Source organism: Gigantopelta aegis, chromosome 14, assembly GCF_016097555.1.
Source record: "Gigantopelta aegis isolate Gae_Host chromosome 14, Gae_host_genome, whole genome shotgun sequence".
NCBI classification, from domain to species: Eukaryota; Metazoa; Mollusca; class Gastropoda; order Neomphalida; family Peltospiridae; genus Gigantopelta; species Gigantopelta aegis.
This window is the reverse complement of record NC_054712.1, coordinates 7583997-7603394: the sequence shown is the minus strand read 5'-3', so window position 1 is coordinate 7603394 and position 19398 is coordinate 7583997. Positions and strand designations below refer to the sequence as shown.

Here is a 19398-nt window from a genome sequence, read left to right as displayed (position 1 = left end):
GAGACGCGTTTTAAAGGCAACTTAGAGTTGTATATTGTGGGTGATGAATAAAAAAAAAAACCCCAAAGTAATTAAAATAGGGTGGGTGGGGTATCACTGGACCCCTGTAACCCCCTCTGGATCCGCCAATGACCACACACCCATCCTACTCCTGTCCGTAGAACTGCCACTCTTAAGTCATGTTTAATTAATCCAAACTTGCCCAAGACAAACGGGGTGGGGTTAGGTAGGTGTGTGTGTGTGTGTGTGTGTGTGTGTGTGTGGAGGGGCTTTCAGCCAGATAGAGCGTTAAACCCAACGACTATGTCGGGAATCAGTCACATAGTTTGTGAACGTTAGCGTCACTCACTATCGCTGAACGTGAAACAGATAAACATAGACATACAAACCATTTTTTGTTTTATGACATACACTCACAAATCACTGTCAAAAAAGTCAGACAATCCAATAAATTAAACGTGCAATATTTAGTACTCGAAAACAGTGCATGGTAATTCTTGTCCAAACTCACAGAACTTATCTTGCTTTAATTTCTGTACATCTGTGTGTTATTCCCACTCTGGAGCTCGCCGCGGCAACACGTGTTTGTTTCGCCTGTACACATTGCACGTGTTTTTGCTTGCTTGACCTGGAAATCCACCATTTTTTTTGTTTTGTCAGTTTTTTTACTGGGATGTATGCGGTCACTAGAACTGATTAAACGCTAGGACGCTTCACGTTGCCTGTACCACCAGGGTGGATTGTTTTTTAATAAGAGTCATTTTCAGGCTGATTTTAGTCGACATGTTTTCGCTTGTTCGCGTTTATTCTCTTAACTGTACCAGCCTGTCAAAGCAGCACTGGAAGATTGACCGCCCCAACTCAAAGAAGAAATTGGAAGCGGAGTCGACCCCTATTACTCTTTCCTAGACTTTATTTGTTTTATATTGGTACAGTCTCGTATCTCCCGGAGCCGGGCCCGTCCGCACCACCATACCAACCATGAAGAAGTTTGTTTTGTTTAACGACACCACTGGAGCACATCGATTAATTAATCATCGGCTATTGGATGTCAAAAATTTAACAATTCTGACTCGTAGTCATTAGAGGAAACCCGCTACATTTTTTTTTAATGCAGCAAGGGATCTTTTATATGCACTTTCCCACAGACAGGAAAACACATACCACGGCCTTTGTCCAGTTGTGGTGCACTGGTTGGAACGAGAAAAACCCCATTGAGCTGAATGGATCCACCGAGGTGGTTCGATCCTGCGACGCAAGTAGCCTACCTCAAGCGAGCACTCAACCGACTGAGTTAAATCCTGCCCCATACCAACCATGACGACAGGATACTTTATAAAAACTGTTCACATAAAGAGTTACCGGCCTCGGTGGCGTCATGGTAGGCCATCGGTCTACAGGCTGGTAGGTACTGGGTTCGGATCCCAGTCTAGGCATAGGATTTTTAATCCAGATACCGACTCCAAACCCTGAGTGAGTTCTCCGCAAGGCTCAATGGGTAGGTGTAAACCACTTGCAGCGACCAGTGATCCATAACTGGTTCAACAAAGGCCATGGTTTGTGCTATCCTGCCTGTGGGAAGCGCAAATAAAAGATCCCTTGCTGTTAATCGGAAAGAAGAGTAGCCCATGTAGTGGCGACAGCGGGTTTCCTCTCAGAATCTGTGGGGTCCTTAACCATATGTCTGACGCCATATAACCGTAAATAAAATGTGTTGAGTGCGTCGTTAAATAAAACATTTCTTTCTTTCTTTTTTTTTTACATAAAGAGTTTGATGAAAACTGGGCACCTTGGCAAAGATGTCTAAAAAATTAAATTTAGCCTTAACAGTTAAAAATAACTCCAATATAAGACACGTACTTTTGGTGGTGAGGTTTTTGTGTTTTTGTTTTGTAACCTAAAAGCCAATAACGTTTGTTTTCTATATTTGGAAATATAGATTTTTCTTTTCTTCTTTTCTCTCCGTCTATCTGTTTAATTTCTCTTTTATTATATATTTAGTCTGTCATTAATTTTGTGCTCCAAATTTGACTGTTTCAATTAACTAGTAATTTTATTGAATGCACTTTATATTTATGTATCTATTGTAAGATAATGATTATAGGGCCCCAACCCTGACATTATCAATATGTAAATATCTGGGGCAATAAATATATTTACCCCCCCCCCCCCAAAAAAAAAAAAACCCCAAAAAACCCAAAAAAACATGACGACAAGACTATACCTACAGTGATACACACGTGGACATATAACTAGAACTTTAAACTTTTAGACCTTCGTTCAGAATGTTACCAAAAAAAGTCTATAATTATTATTAAATTGTCCGATCCTCTTTTATATTCCTCTCATTTACTTTTGGACTGTCCATCTAAAACGCTCCAAATTAAATATAAATATTCGGCCGAGCAGTCAATTCCTTTTTATTTTTGGCTTGTTAACTTTTTTTTTTCATTAAAAATTTATATATATACTCTTCAAAAGAAGAAACGCAAAACCACATTGTCGTAACATTTGGAGAATTGATTTAGTTATTGAATGGTGAGTCCGATAATTACCAAATGTTGCAGGATTGTTCACAATTCACTCTAGTCCATTGTGAGTAAGTGATAGGACACACCACCAAGGTCAAGGTCATCTGGAGTCAATACCGGGTGTGGCCTCCGCGTGTGTTGACAACTGCCTGGCACCGCCTGCCCATTGAAGCAACCAGAGTACGGATGACGTCCCGGGGGATGGTGGCCCACTCGGCCTGCAAGGCTGCTGCCAGCTCGGGCAGGGTCTGGGGCTGTGGTTGTCGCTGTCGGAGGCGTCGGTCCAACTCGTCCCATAGATGCTCAATTGGGTTCAAATCCGGTGATATCGATGGCCAAGGAAGGACATTAATGTTGTTGTTCTGTAGGAAAGCCGTTGTGAGACGTGCTGTGTGAGGCCTGGCGTTGTCATGTTGGAACACTGCGTTGGCGTTGGCCATAACTGGAACGATGTGTGGCCGGAGGATCTGGTCAATGTAGCCCTGTGCATTCAGGTTGCCCTGCACGTGGACCAGGTCAGTTCTGCCAGTGTGTGAGATGGCTGCCCACACCATGACACTACCCCCGCCGAATCTGTCCACTTCCTGCACGCAGTTTGCCGCATAACGTTCACCACGACGCCTATACACGCGACATCTTCCATCATGACGTCGGAGCAGAAATCGGGACTCGTCACTGAACCACACCTGTCTCCATCGCAGTTGAGGCCATTGTCGATGAATCTGGCACCACTGCAGTCGGAGTCGACGGTGTTGTGGTGTTAAGATGACACCTCGAACTGGACGCCTGGCACGAATTCCTACCTCACGTAGGCGGTTCCGTACGGTCTGGTCGGATATCCTGCGCAAACCTGGTATTGCTGCGGCTGTGGAGGTGGCAGTAGTCAATTGTTCCCGAAGGTGGCGTACCCGGATGTAGCGGTCCTGCCCGGGGGTAGTGACCCGTGGTCGACCGGATCTAGGGAGGTCACGTGTTGATCCATGTTGCTGGTAACGGTCCCACAGTCTGGAGATGGTGCTTGGGGACACATGGAATGCCCTGGCAACGGCCGTTCTGGATTCGCCTGCGTCTAGTCGGCCGATGGCATTGTTTCTCTGCGGTTCACTGAGACGTGGCATGTCCTGGATTGTCAACTGTCGGCCAGATACAGAGGCCAGGCAAGCGAACACCCTGCACTTTTATACTGTCGGTGTTCATGTTGCACGTGCAGACAACGCACGTGCAGTGGTGACATGGTTTGCACGTGGCTGCGTTTTTGCGAATATTCACATTTTGGAACTTTATTGTACAGTAGCTGCGTTTTATCGAATGTAACCGTGGGAATGTGTTTGGGACATGCAATGACCTTATATTCACGAAGCATGAACCAGCAGGAAACATAAAATCGGAGTTATAACCCATTTGTACCCTTTTGCGTTTCTTTTTTTGAAGAGTATATTAACTTTTTCACTGACTGCTATTCCAAATTCTGTCTTTTTCCAACTCCCCCTCCCCCCTCCCCACTTTGTTCCGAGAGAGACGTGCCTGAATCTTAATTTGATATAGGCACGTTTATATCCTATCCTATCCTATCCTATCCTATCCTATACCATATAACCTATCTTATCTTATCTTATCATATCCTATACTATGCTATCCTGTCCTGTCCTATCCTATTCTATGCTACCCTCGTGTTCTCAGCGGGTTTCCTATCTAAGACAAGGCTATATGTTAGAATAACCAAATGTTTGACATCCGGTGTCGTTAAACAAAACAAACGTTTTGAGAACACTTTTGAGAACACTTTAACTAATCACGAACATTTTGGGTAGTGAATTTTTAGGTGATTATATACTCAAAAATAAATTTCAGATATTATTAAATAGTACGATACCTGTTTATTGTATGAAGTTAAAAAGTTTGTTTTATTTAACGACACAACTAGAGCACATTGCTATATTAATCATTTTGACATATAGTCTTAAAGAGGAAACTCGCTACATTTTTCCTTTAGTAGCAAGCGATCTTTTATATGCACTATCCCAAACAGAATACGACGGCCTTTGGTATACTATATAGTCGTGGTGCACTGGCTGGATCAAGAAATAGCCCAACTGGCCCACCGATGGAGACCGATGGAGACCGATCCCAAACCGACTGCGCACCAGTCGAGTGCTTTACCACTGGACTATGTTTATTACCGTTGAGAGCCATAAGAAAGATGAGTAATAAACATGTATGTTTTATTTCACAGTTTTCGAGTTAATGTCGACAACTACATATAGAATCGATAACTGTACTGATCATCTGTTGAAGTTCTGAATATATGTGTCTTAGCTTTTTATTCAGTGTATTCCCCTTTAATGAATATGTAATGACATTATCGCTTCCACAACCACCAACCACCATCACCACCACCATCACCATCACCAGGATCACTATCACCAACACCACCACCATTGCTTAATGGCTAAAAATTATATATATAATTTCTTTATTATCGTATAAAATATATTAAAAGTATATTGTCGTGCAATGAACACTAATAATTATTATGTATTAAATAATTATTGCAAAAAATAATATTGTGTATAATAAAAACAACAAAATATGTAGACCTGAATGAGGGGAGTTAAGTCCACCCCCCCCCCCCCGATGAGAAAGATTGACCCCAAAGCATTGAATTTTTAAATGAAAGTTATCTTTGCTATTGTAGGTGATTCATTTTAATGCAACCCCCACAAAAAAACACCCCAAAACAATAACAACACAAAAACCTCCACAACTCCCCATAAAACAACAACAAAAACAACAACAACAACAACAACAACAACAACACACACACACACACACACACACACACACACACACACACACACACAAACCGCACCCCATTTGGAAATCCTGCATGCCATGGGCATGGAGCTACTCTCGTAGGCATGAACGCGGGAAAGAGGGAGCTGCCCTTACCTATGCTCTGGGACGGGACGTAACCCAGTAATAAAGCGCTCGCCTGATGCGCGATCGGTCTGGGATCGAACCCCGTTGGTGGGCCCATTGGGTTATATCTCGCTTTAGCCAGTGCACCACGACTGGTATACCAAAGGCCGAGGTATGTGCTATCCTGTTTATAATGCATATAAAAGATCCCTTGCCACTAATGGACAAATGTAGCGGGTTTACTTTCTAAGAGTAAACATGTCAAAATTACCAAATGTTGGACATCGAACATGCTCTAGTGGTGTCGTTAAATAAAACGGACCCACGCCCTCATCTCTGAAGATTGTGCATTCCCTCAGATGAAAGTTGAAATAATAATTGCTGCATCCCACCCTCCAGTCGCTGGGATCATCCAAAGGGGGAGGGGGCGGGGGTGGGCAGGATCTACCGGATAGCTCGCCCGGTAGAGCGTTCGTCTGAAGTACTTGTTTTGATGGATCGAATCTACTCCGTGGACTTATTATCTGATTGTTTTCCCCCGTCCCAGCCAATGCCCCACGACTAGTATATCAAAGCCTGCGGTATGTGCTGTCCTGTCTTTGCGGCTAATAACAAATATGTAGCTTATTTCTTCTAAGACTGCCTGTCCAAAATTACCAAATGTTTGACATCCAATAGGTGATGATTAATAAATCAATGTACTCGATAGTGGTTTCATTAGACAAAAGAAACTTTAACTTTATCCAGATGCTTGACGGATTAATCAATAATTACACATAAATACTTTATTATATAATGAACTCTCTCGCTAACAGTTAATATTGTTTTTCAGCTTTGTTGTCGCAACAGCTGCATGTTGCTGTACTGTCACGGTCTACATATTCTGAGTGAGTGCACCGCAATGCTCAATGGGTAATGTGTAAACCACTTGAACCAACCAGTGATCCATAACTGGTTCAACAAAGGCCATGGTTTGTGCTATCCTGCCTGTGGGAAGCGTAAATAAAAGATTCCTTGCTGCCTGTCGTAAAAGAGTAGCCTATGTAGCGGGTTTCCTCTAGAAAACAGTGTCAGAATGAACATATGTTTGACGTCCAATAACCGATAATAAGATAAAAAATCAATGTGCTCTAGTGGCGTCGTTAAATAAAACAAACTTCACTTTTTACTTTACATATTCCTGCTAGAATGATAAACTTCCGTCTCTAGCAAGCGTAACTCTTCCATAACGCCGGAAGATATCACATGGTGTCACATTGCATGTTCTATTAACGCTAATGATCAACTTACACATACATTACAAAGAAAGAAAGAAATGTTTTATTTAACGACACACTCAACACATTTTATTTACGGTTATATGGCGTCAGACATATGGTTAAGGACCACACAGATTCTGAGAGGAAACCCGCTGTCGCCACTACATGGGCTACTCTTTCCTATTAGCAGCAAGGGCTCTTTTATTTGCGCTTCCCACAGGCAGGATAGCACAAACCATGGCCTTTGTTGAACCAGTTATGGATTACTGGTTGGTGCAAGTGGTTTACACCTACCCATTGAGCCTTGCGGAGCACTCACTCAGAGTTTGGAGTCAGTATCTGGATTATAAATCCCATGCCTCGACTGGGATCCGAACCCAGTACCTACCAGCCTGTAGACCGATGGCCTAACCACGACGCCACCGAGGCCGGTGCACATACATACAAACACAAAAACATGATGCACGTTCGATTGTTTTGTTAGACTCGATTTTTTGTTCTGTTTATAAATCCATTCTGTGAAACTGATCGAAGTCGTGCCTCTGTTTCCAGACAGCGTGACAATGGATACTTATATACATAATTTACCACGATAAACTGTTTGTAACCAATGTTGTAAATAGTCCCCACCCGAGTATGGCGTTACTGTCGGGGTGATTCATTGTGTACATCTATATAACCATCCATTCATGTTGCGTCTGTCCGTCCGTCCATATACCCTCCCAGCTCTCTGCCTGTACATGTACGTATGTGTGTGTGTGTGTGTGTGTGTGTGTGTGTATGTGTGTGTGTGTAAATGTATGACTATCGTTTTATTGTATGTATGTCGGGTTTGACTAATACATACAAAGATTATAAGCACAAGAGCATAGGGGATAAAAAAAATACTTTTTTTGGGAGGGGGGCCTCAGAAATTATCCCATGCCGTTGCAGGGACTCGAACCCTAGGCACCGAATCGCCCGCAATTCCCAGACCTGTTTGCGTGCGTGCATATAGACATGCATGATTAATGAAAAGACACGTGCTGTCTGGGATATGAGGGCGGTGAGGGGGAGTGGGGTGGGGGCAACTGCCCCCCCCCCCCCCCCCTCCGCCAGTGCTGGAGCAAAACCTCAAATTCGGGCAAAATTGATACAAATATTCAGGCAAAATGTGCTAACCTGAAACCTTTTTACCATGTAGGCCCTATTTCCACCAGTCTACTCTGAAAATTATTTGTAATCCATGTAAAAATGCGTAGTGATTCATTTGCAATTCAACTGGTTGTAATGCTAATAAGAATATGTTGTTATCCAGATTCGGGCATTTTCATTTAATTCGGGCAAAAGCCAGCCTGCCTCCCTACAAAAATGGGAGCCCGTACGCCTGTTTCCCCTCCACTATAGGTTGCATAGGCGTACGGGTTCTAATTTTCATGGGGGTGGGGGACAGGCCGATTTTTGCCTGAACTAAACGAAATATTTACCAAACTGCTATATAGAGTTCCAAACGAATCAGTACACATTTAAACACGGATTACAAACAATAATGTGAGTAAAATGATAGAAACACATTGTGAAACGTTTTCAGGCCATTCCCGGGGAAGCAGTTTACCACCGCCCCCACCCACACTCCCACGCCCACCCCGTCTTGTATGCTTATAAATGACCATCTGTACTCATCTCCATATGTCCACCCACCATAGATACCGTTCCTTTGAGCTTATTAAACAATGATGGGAAATAGAACAGGTAAAGGGAATAACAATGGCCTCTTTTCAAAATGCTTTCCTTGTTATATGTAACCTGTTACGTCATGCTGACAAACAATACTAACAAAAAGTACGTAGCGTACACTTATCGCTATCGTAGTGTCATATTATCACCATCGTGTTAGCAGACATTGTTCAAAGTCGAGAGTACGATCTACCAGGAATGAAAGAATTACATAATAACCATAGCGCACTGTGCACCAGTAAATATAGCCTGCAGAGGACAAGAAGATACCGGCATTGGTGGTGTCGTGGTTAAGCCATCGGGCATAAGGCTGGTAGGTACAGGGTTCGCAGCCAGGTACCGGCTCCCACCCAGAGCGAGTTTTAACGACTCATTGGGTAGGTGTAAGACCACTACACCCTCTTATATCTCACTAATTACTAAACAACTAACCCACTGCCCTAGACAGACAGCCCAGATAGCTGAGATGTGTGCCCAGGACAGTGTGCTTGAATCTTAATTGGATATAAGCACGGAAATGTGTAAAAAGAAAGAAAGAAAAAAACCGATGACAGCCAATCTGATTAAAATTAGCTCTCTTGGTCTACCACATGTAATAGTGAAGCTAATTTTAATTAGATTGGATGACAGCATACTGTTTAAGTCATCTTCTCTGAGGGTGCTAGCTACTGGGTTCGTATCCCAGCTCAAACCCAGAGTGAAAAGAAGTTTGTTTTGTTTAACGACACCAATAGTACATATTTACAAATTGTTGGCTATTAGATGTCAAACATTAGGACCGTAGCTAGCGGGGGTGGGGGTGGGTGGATAGAAACTTAAAGAAAATTCTCTTCTTAACCGTTTAAGGAGTTTTAGACTATTAACTACTCAGTTGCCCCCCCCCCCCCCCCCCCCCTGGCCATGTTTATATACACTATTCCACAGACAAGACAGCACATACTAGCATCATTAATATACCAGTCATGGAGCACTGGCTGAAACAGGGGAAAACCCAAACAGAGAATGGGTCGACCGAGGGGATTCGATCCTACAACGAAAGCACCTCAGGTGAGCGATCTACCGACTGTGGTAGATCCCAATGCAACAGAGAATGAGTGTACAACTTAGTCTTAGGAGATAAGAGTTCGGGGGGTAAAACCACTACACTGACCCCCCCCCCCCTCCAGCTTTCGACGCAGGGGTACAATGGGTTACGGTTTGGATCACACTAAAGATTTTTGTTTTGTTTTGATTAACGACACCACTGAAGCACATGCATTGATTGTTTAATCAATGGCTGTTGGATGTCAAACATTTGGTAATTCTGACATATAGTGACAGACTTAGAGAGGAAACCCACTACATTTGATCACTAGTGCTACTGTAGCAAGGGATATTTTCTATGCATCATCCCACTGACAGGATAGCACCAGTTACGGTCTTTGATATACCAGTCGTGGTACACTGGCTGGAACGAGAAATAGCCCAGTGGGCCACGGACGGGGATCGATCCTAGATCGACCGCACACCAGGCGAACTCGTGCTGTACCACTGGGCTACGCCCCACTCCACCCCGTGATTGAATAAGACGATATTTTATGTATGGTGCCCCCATTACATGTCTCTCTCCTACCAGCTTCCATTTTAGAAGTACATGTATATTATTTTACACTCCGCATAATACTGCAAATACCGTTATTGTTGCCTTCCTAGTTATCTAATATATCACGTACATTTGCATAGGGCTAATTAAACTAATTATCTCAACACTGTATTTTCACTGATTTTTTATTACACCTCGATCATTACTGCTGCTATTACTAATAATTAAAGTTAACCACAAACAAAGTGAAATTAACCGTTACTCGTTTTCCACCCGCCGCTACAACCGTAAACAATGCGTGCGATATCATAGTGAACATTACATTACACGCCCTGAAAACTCATTCCCGAGCAACGGCGGTCAAAGGGTAAATCGTACAACGCTCATGGCGATTACGGAAGTTGTTAACACTATAAAATATACGTTCACAAAATAGTTCCATCTAAAAACAATTATAATATATAAATAAAACGAACGTTTCTTAAATAGTCGAGTGAAATCATTATAATATTAAGTTTTTAGATTGTCCATTAACAATATCAAACATGTCAACTTTTATTTGAGTATTCATGTCAAAAAAGGAATATGGCATCCATAGTAACTTGTATTATTGCGCGCCCTTGGCAACCTCCCATGTATACACACCCTGAAATCTTCACTTGACAACTTGGTGATCACACGAGTAGAAGCATATAAAGGTCTGGCGTGAGAAATAACTTGATTTTTATCCAGTGCTGGATATTATATTATTTCAAAATGTTCAAGAACACATTTCAAAGTGGATTTTTATCAATACTTTACAGCATTGGTAGCAAACCGCTTCAAATTTGGGACAAAAAGGTAAGTTTTAAAGCTTTTTGTTTCTTCCTGTCTTCCATGATAATTTCCCTGGATACGCATGTTTTATCAAGCATATCATTTAATATTTATATTTACATGCATTGTATTAATATAAGGTATGATATATTATTTCTTATCTTTTATTTAGAACATTTATATTATTGCAATATGACAGTTTATTTAATAATTTTACAAAATAAAATAGGCTATACAAAGGCCTGTTTTGAGTTTTTGTGTGGGATTCTGTTAAAAGTCAAAGAGTGCAGGTTAATTGTGTGATTTTTCATTTTTATATTAGTATTTTATTAAGAGTTAGTTTAGGTTTTAGTTTTAATTTCATTGGTGGATCTAAAGGGGTGTGTGTGTGTGTGTTAGTTACAGTGGTTCCATGACCCCTTCCCCATCTGTTTCAAGTGCCCTTTTCTTATGAACTTTAAAAAAAAAAAAAAAAATTCATAGTCCCCAATATAAAACACTAATTTGCCCTGAAAATGCACCGCTGAGCATTGTTATTTAAAAATGTGTGGGGATTCTACACCCGAGCCCCTCTAGATTGAGATCTCTCTGCTTTTGCCTTCAACAAACTGAAATTGCTCATTTTTAAATTTTGTGATCAACCTTTCCAACATGCTGGATCAGCCCCTGTACTTAATTTTTAATGTTTTAACTATTTTTATGTTTCAGGTTCGGAATGGCCACATAAAACGAATTACAGACAACGATATCCAGTCATTAGTGTTAGAAATTGTTGGAACAAATGTTAGGTATGTAATAAAGGAGACCATCTTAGCTACTTTATGTAAATTAATTTTTAGCCCTAAATCTTCATTCACGGATTCATTTAGCAATACAGAGCTTTATGCCTTGCCTTTACAGTCGTCTTAATTTGTATTATTTTGAGGGAGTGAATCAAAAGTAAAGCATTTACACCAACATTACATGTAGATAATATTATTCCCTCTTCTGCTGTTAAGTTAAAAAATTTTTTTACCTCTAATACAAGTATTTCTTTAGATCTTGGAAATTAACTTATTGTTGATGGTCCTAACATAATTTCCTATATCCATAATCTATACCTCTTTGGAAACAAATTAACTGGATTTATTGTTTTGTCAGGTTGTTTTTGTAATGCTATTGAAAATTGTCTTTATCAAGTGTTGAAATGACATAAATTGCAAAACTGACCCAACCACAAGAAGTAGTTTAAACTATAACTAAAATGGGCATTTTGAGTCAATGTAGTTGAATAACCTTTATATGATCCACAGTATTCTTTATGTAGAAAATGTTTTGTAACATAGAAACTATAGTTCAAATGTTACTACAAATAGACAGACTTGAAGCTTCAGATCAATTTCTATATTTAGATATATTTTTGTATTTTTGCAGCACAACATTCATCACATGTCCGGCAGATCCAAAGAAAACACTGGGGATAAAGCTCCCCTTCCTGGTTATGATTATCAAAAATTTGAAGAAATATTTCACATTTGAAGTTCAGGTATGTTTAGTAATTTTCACTGCAAACAGTATTGTGGTCAGAGCAAAGTCTGTCAGTGTGAGTGAATATATGTTTGGGCACAAAATGTTTTGGCTAGTGTAATTTCCTTTCAACCAAAATATTGTATCCTGATATTATTTGTTCCATTCAAACAGTAGGGTTAGTTTGGGACTTGATAAATGTTCTTGTTTACATTATTGAAAAATTACTTCTTCCAGTTTTCCTAATTGATTGTCTTCTAATGCACAAACTGCTTAATCAAATTTTTCTTCTTTAATTCATAAACGTTTGTAAGTTATAGGTACACAAAATTTAAAAAAAAGTCCAGTCAAGATCGGTATCTTTGTAATGAAACTATTAAAACAATTTGGAGGTGGGCATTTTGGATAAAGTTTAGCAATTATAGGAATCCCTAAGGGACAGTAACTCTTAAACTGAGGGATGTACACAAAAGCACATGGCTGACAGTCCAAAAATTTGCAGAAATCACTTTCATTACTTTTATTTTCACCCTTCGTTTTGGTGGAATCCTGCCATGTTCACCAGAGGATTGTAATTCTCTCATCTCATAGATAGAGTGGAAGAGAATTACTATCCCCAGATGAAGGCAGTGGGATGCCACTAAAACATAGGAAGACAATTATAACGAAAGTGATTTATGTTCAAACATTTCTCATTTTGGAACTTTTATACTATAAGTGTTAGAAATCAACTGTCTGACTGGTAAATTGGTACTGCCAATTTCCCCATGTTTTGACTTTGTAGTGTCATCTTCTTGTTTTAGCAGCTTGCAGTAATGTTGCTCTCTTCTATCAGGTATTAGACGACAAGAACGTGCGGCGGAGATTCCGAGCCAGCAACTACCAGAGTACGACCCGCGTGAAGCCGTTCATCTGCACCATGCCCATGAGGCTGGACGATGGCTGGAATCAAATTCAGTTCAACTTGTCTGACTTCACCCGCAGAGCTTATGGAACAAACTACATTGAAACACTACGAGTGCAGGTGAGTGCTTTGCTGAAACATGGTAAAAATATGAAGAAAATTCCCCCCAACAATAACAGTGAGGCTTGTGCTTATAAAACTTTAGTCTAGACTCAATTGTTTTATGACATCACATATATGTAATTTGTCTGTTTTACCATGATGTTAGTCTCATGACATTATTAAAATCACAAGTCTAGACTGTAAAATGGTTTTATAAGCACAGAGCTTGGTCAGGGTCCATGCTTATCAAACTTTTAAGGGCCAAATTTACAAAGCCTGTTTTTGTCTTGCATGCATATACAAATTCAGATCCAAAACTTAAGCAAAAAAACCAACACCATTCTATTTATAAGGGCAATACTTTGATACTATTAGAGTTTGGACTTAAATTGTTTTAGAATCACAGATACTGATTTCATCTTCAGGGTTCACTGTTTAAGTTCAGTTTTCAAAATTTGTGATGACAAATAAGTTTTTATTATTATTTAAACTATATTAATTCTACATGTAGGAGTTGATCTGAATTTTAAGGTCGAAAAGTTTAAAAATATTTTTGTCATTAATCTTTTTTTTCTAACTTTATAAATGGATGAAAAAAGGGTGTTTTTATTAATAATTTCATAGGTATTTTAAATAACAAACTTTTCTCTCTATTATTTGAAATGTTTTGAAATTTTGTGGGGTTTTTCAGATTCATGCCAACTGTCGAATTCGTCGAGTGTACTTCTCTGACAGACTATATTCAGAAGACGAATTGCCCGCAGAGTTCAAGTTGTACCTCCCAGTAACCGGCAAACCAAAAGCATAACAAACGTTTCATAGGAAGTGGTTCATCATTGTAAATATCCCAACTGTTACTACTCAAAGGATCGGAATGACCTACGATATATGGGACGAATCAGATTTTGGATTCTGCAGCAGCTGTTTATTATTGAGACGTTGTTATTTGATATAAATATCACTCAGACCTGATTGAAGACTTTACTCTTAAAACTGATGATATTGATTATCAAATTAACAAAAGCTGTCTTGGACTTTTATATTGTTAAAATACTGATATTAATATCAAAGTAATATAAATTTTATATTATCATGCTTGTATGACTATAAAAAAGCAAAACATCACCTGATATTAATATTAAATTATTTTATTTAAAAAAAAAAAGACAGCATACTAATATTAATTTCGAATAAAAAAAACTGCCACTTGATATAAAATGACCCCAAAAATGTATTAAGCCTTTATTTTAAAAATATAATAATATTGATATCAGATAACAGCAGGCCTGGGTACGGTTGCTTATTTTGTTAAGAAATCTGAAATGAGACAAATTATACCTCCACAAAACAAAATAGAAAAGAGTGAATAATAGCATAACCAAAAAGCTGAAGAGTCCAAAAATACCAGATACCAGACAAAAGCAAGGTGTAACAGTAGATTCGGTGTCCGCTACACATCTGTCGTGCAGCGGCAAAACCTGTTTAACAAATTGTTTTGTTCACAATTTTATATAATGTAATTTTTCAGGTTACCTTAAATTATGTCTAGTGATGGTTATTTCCAGATTACGTTTTAATGCATTACTGCAAACTGAACTGCAGTTGGCTTGTTTTACCACTGGAATCTTCATCACCACAAATCAAGAACCTAGGACTCCCAGTGATTAAGTTGATGTCCCACCCAAAAAATAAGACATTTCATAAATGAAAAAATGGGCTTAATAACTGGATACAATGATCATTAGTGTTGAGGCATCAATAGTCTTGGTGTCAAACAGCCATTAAAAAGGTACAACTTGCCTATTTCTTGAAAACAAAATGTAAATGTAAGTTACTAAGTTTTGTCGTTGGACGGCAGTCATATAACACTGCCATAGGTGACAAGACTTGCTGTGGTGAAAAATAACACCGATATACGTTACCTTTTTGCATTTGGGGACTCCGTTTCTACATTATTGGCCGTTGCACCATACTTAGTGGTAAAGCTGAACATGAACAGTTTGGAATGTGGAAGATGTACAGAATGTGTAGAGATCAAAAACGTCTTGAGAAGTTTTGTTCCCAACGTATACTGGCAAGGGAAATTTAGCTGTTAGTTTATAACCATCACTAATATATATATTTCAAATAGAAACTCATTACAATATCATATGTAATTAAAATCATCAAATGGCCTTTTTTTCTTTTTTTTCCTTTACTTTTTGAATGAGTTGTTGGGATCTGTTGCAATATATTTAAATGTTGCTTGTTATATTTTAGGGTTTTTTTAATCACGCTCCCAACTCCTCATTCAGAATTTATGTTCACAACATGTCATGTTTGGACTGTTAAATTGTTTATACTTTTTGTAAATATCACTTCCGTAGGTATCGAATAAATGTTGAAGTATTACCATAGTAGTATTTGATGTTTGTCATTTTTAGAAGTACAAAAGATCAGGAATTATACCCAGATAGGCCCTATTGGCAGTTATTTTTTCTTTTTTACAGTTCTTTGCTTGGAAAAAATTAAATATTAGCAATAAAATGTACTAATTGATTGCAAAATGAACTCCTTTAAAAAAAAATCTTATTACCACCTAAGATATATTTGGGTGGGTGGGTTAAGCATTACTGTGTGAAGGGTAATGGTGTTTATAGTTTTTATGTTCTGTTAAATCACCGGATAGTACATACAAGATACAAGGCATATCTTAGTCTCACAGTCAAACATATACCACAAAAAAAAGAGTTTTATTTAATGAGGCACTCAACATGTTTAAAAAGAAAAACAAAAAAGCTCACAAAAAAACTGCAAAACAAAACACAATCTAAAAATAATGCCATTGTTAATTTAACAATGCTGTACCGGCCTCGGTGGCGTCGTGGCAGGCCATCGGTCTACAGGCTGGTAGCTACTGGGTTCTGATTCCAGTCGAGGCATGGGATTTTTAATCCAGATACCGACTCCAAACCCTGAGTGAGTGCTCCGCAAGGCTCAATGGGTAGGTGAAAACCACTTGCACCGACCAGCGATCCATAACTGGTTCAACAAAGGCCATGGTTTGTGCTATCCTGCCTGTGGGAAGCGCAAATAAAAGATCCCTTGCTGCTAATCGGAAGAGTAGCCCATGTAGTGGTGACAGCGGGTTTCCTCTAAACAAATCTGTGTGGTCCTTAACCATATGTCTGACGCCATATAACCGTAAATAAAATGTGTTGAGTGCGTCGTTAAATAAAACATTTCTTTCTTTAACAATGCTGTTTTTATGCAGCTATAAAGATTCTCTTCTGTTTTTTATATACTATATCAAGTTACTTTAGGCCAGGTTGTATCTTTGCAGGGTTTTTTTTCTTCTCTGAAATGAACCAAGCTGAGGTAGGGTGAGAATTGCTTGCTCTTGCAATTGAAATTCCCAAGAAAGCTTTTAGGAGCAGGAATGATTCAAAAACTTAAAATGATTACCTGCGTTTGCAACAATTAACCATGAGTTACTACTAGTATAGAGATTACCCTGTACCAGAAATTCATTAAATGTGCATATAAGGTTATAGCCTAATTTTAACACTGAATCTGGATGTAGTTCAGTTTTCAGTTGTAAAGAGATATGTGTGATGAGTCATAGTATGGCTTCATGTGTGGAATGGAGGGTCCCAACCAATGCCTCTTAACTGGTACATCAAAGACCTTGGTATGTACTGTCCTGCCTATGGGAAGGTGCCTATAATAGATCCCTTGCTGCTTTATTGGCAGCAGGTTATGTCTCGTTGAAACAAGCATTCTGAGAGTACTGCTAAAGCAGGTTATGTCTCGTTGAAACAAGCATTCTGAGAGTACTACTAAAGCAATACATGTCCCCTGCTAGGCCCAACTAATTTTAAAAAAAGAGTAAAGTTTGTTTTATTTAACGATGCCACTAGAGCACATGGATTTTTTTATCTTATCATCGGCTATTGGTAGTCAAACATATGGTCATTCTGGCACTGGTTTTTAGAGGAAACCTGCTGTTGCCACATAGGCTACTCTTTTACAACAGGCAGCAAGGGATCTTTTATTTACACTTCCCACAGACAGGATAGAACAAACCCATGGCCTTTGTTGAAACAGTTATGGATCACTGGTCGGTGCAGGTGGTTTTACACCTACCCACTGAGCCTTGCAGAGCACTCACTCGGGGTTTGGAGTCGGTATCTGGATTAAAAATCCAATGCCTCGAGTGGGATCCAAACCCAGTACCTACGAGCCTGTCGACCGATGGCCTAACCACAACGCCACCAAGACCGATCCCAACTAATTTACATATCTCCCAAGTTCAAGGGCCATAACTGAAAATGGAGTAAATAACATGAAAATCAAACTCGATCTGTAATGGTACATGATAAAGCTATAGGCAAAATTTCAGCTCAGTATTTTGAGTGATTATGATATAAAAAAAAGTCTACACCTTTTTTTCTGTATCTTCGAGGTACAAGTGCCAAAACTTTAAAAAAATGGGTAATTAGCAATGAAAGTCAAACTTGATCTGTAACGGTACATGATAAAGCTATACCATGCTCAATATCTTGAGAGAAAATATGTCTGAAATTCCATCTATTTTTCTCTCGAGCTGACAAATCCTATCTTTCAACTTCTTTAGCTGCCCACATCCCAGTCCTCGTCTTTCCATCCATAACAGTGGTTGTCTTATGGCTATCCGTGCCACACACCTGCCATTTCCCATTAGGGTTCAGTAGTTACTTCTGGCAGTGTTAAGAGGCATTTCTAACCGCCTACTATACACCCCTACTAACAGCAGTTGTTAGTGCAGAGGTGAAAAAAACAAGAAGACAAATTAACAAGCAAACATTAAAATAATTTATTTAAAAAGAATTGTTTATACCATCACATTTCACATCACACTGGAATCGCATGTGCATAACAGTTTTAGAAAAAAACAAAAACAAAATATTTACAGATAATTTATGTTTGTAAATTATAAATAGGAATACTTTATATACAGATCTATAACAATATATACACAATACAATAAAGTATCACAAGCAATATAACCAGGGCTAAATGTGTGTGCAGAACATTTTGCCAAATTATGTATTAAATGTCAAAAAGAGAGTTATTTTTAACCAAATGTTAATCATTACATGAAGTTGTTTCACCAAATAGAGGTATTTCTCATTCCCATTGTGCATGTGCATGAAGACAAAAGGTTCCTTGCCGAATTAGACTGTATCCATGCTATTTATAACTTGGGGAGGGGCATGATCAACAGTTGTCATAAGCATTGTGAGTAGCTTCGTAGATGTGAATCTCTGGTGACTAACATAATTATTTTGTATTAGATGGTATAATGGCTGCGAAAAACGGTCTACTAAAGTTTACATCGGAATGGTTTAAGACCAAAAGCAGTTGTTTTTAAAAAATTTGCCAAGTGCCAAAGCTAGTCCTGGTAATAAATGAAAATTGAAACTAATAACAGAATAAAGTGACTATATTTTAATGTATGTCCACTTAAAAAAAAAATATTAAAATTTAAAGCCATATATCCCACTCCCATTAATAGCTATAATAGCTAATTACATAGAGGATAATAAATGAGTTACCAATTTTCACTTGTCACAAGCTTTATTTCACTCAGGACATAAATTTGATAATAACTGGTACTAGTTTGTTATTCTGGTTTTTACCCCAGCTGTATTTTATTCATGGTTCACAGATAAATTTCAAAACCCAAAGTGCTATATATTCTGTAAAAAAAAAATCTATAATGAATTGCATTAAACTACCATTTTGTTACAAGTTTAACACTGAAACCAGAAACACATAAACGCAAACGCTTTAAACTATGTGATGTTGTTGTGTGTGCTTTGCCAAATTGTAATGACATCATACTTAGTATAGACAAGTTGATTGGTTTGTTGGCGTCAAATCGTCCAATAGTAGTGTATATTAAACCAATGCATGATAATTTCTCAGTGTGAAATTATGATTTTTATTTTCCCGTTATGAGTGCCTGCTAGGGTAATAAATGTGTATAAGTGAGCTAATTACCAACTATATTAGTGTAAAAGAGACCAAACAGAATCTTCT

At 38.8% G+C, this 19398-nt stretch overlaps 1 protein-coding gene across 1 annotated transcript; it reads left to right on the top strand.

The window, feature by feature from the left end:
* Positions 1 to 10627: 10627 nt before the first annotated feature.
* Positions 10628 to 15726, top strand: LOC121388476 (cilia- and flagella-associated protein 20). The gene is made up of 5 exons (XM_041519827.1): positions 10628 to 10847; positions 11532 to 11611; positions 12237 to 12348; positions 13165 to 13353; positions 14027 to 15726. The coding sequence occupies exons 1-5, from the start codon at positions 10764 to 10766 to the stop codon at positions 14141 to 14143; spliced, it is 582 nt and encodes a 193-aa protein (XP_041375761.1). The 5' UTR covers positions 10628 to 10763; the 3' UTR covers positions 14144 to 15726.
* The last annotated feature ends 3672 nt before the right edge of the window (positions 15727 to 19398 follow it).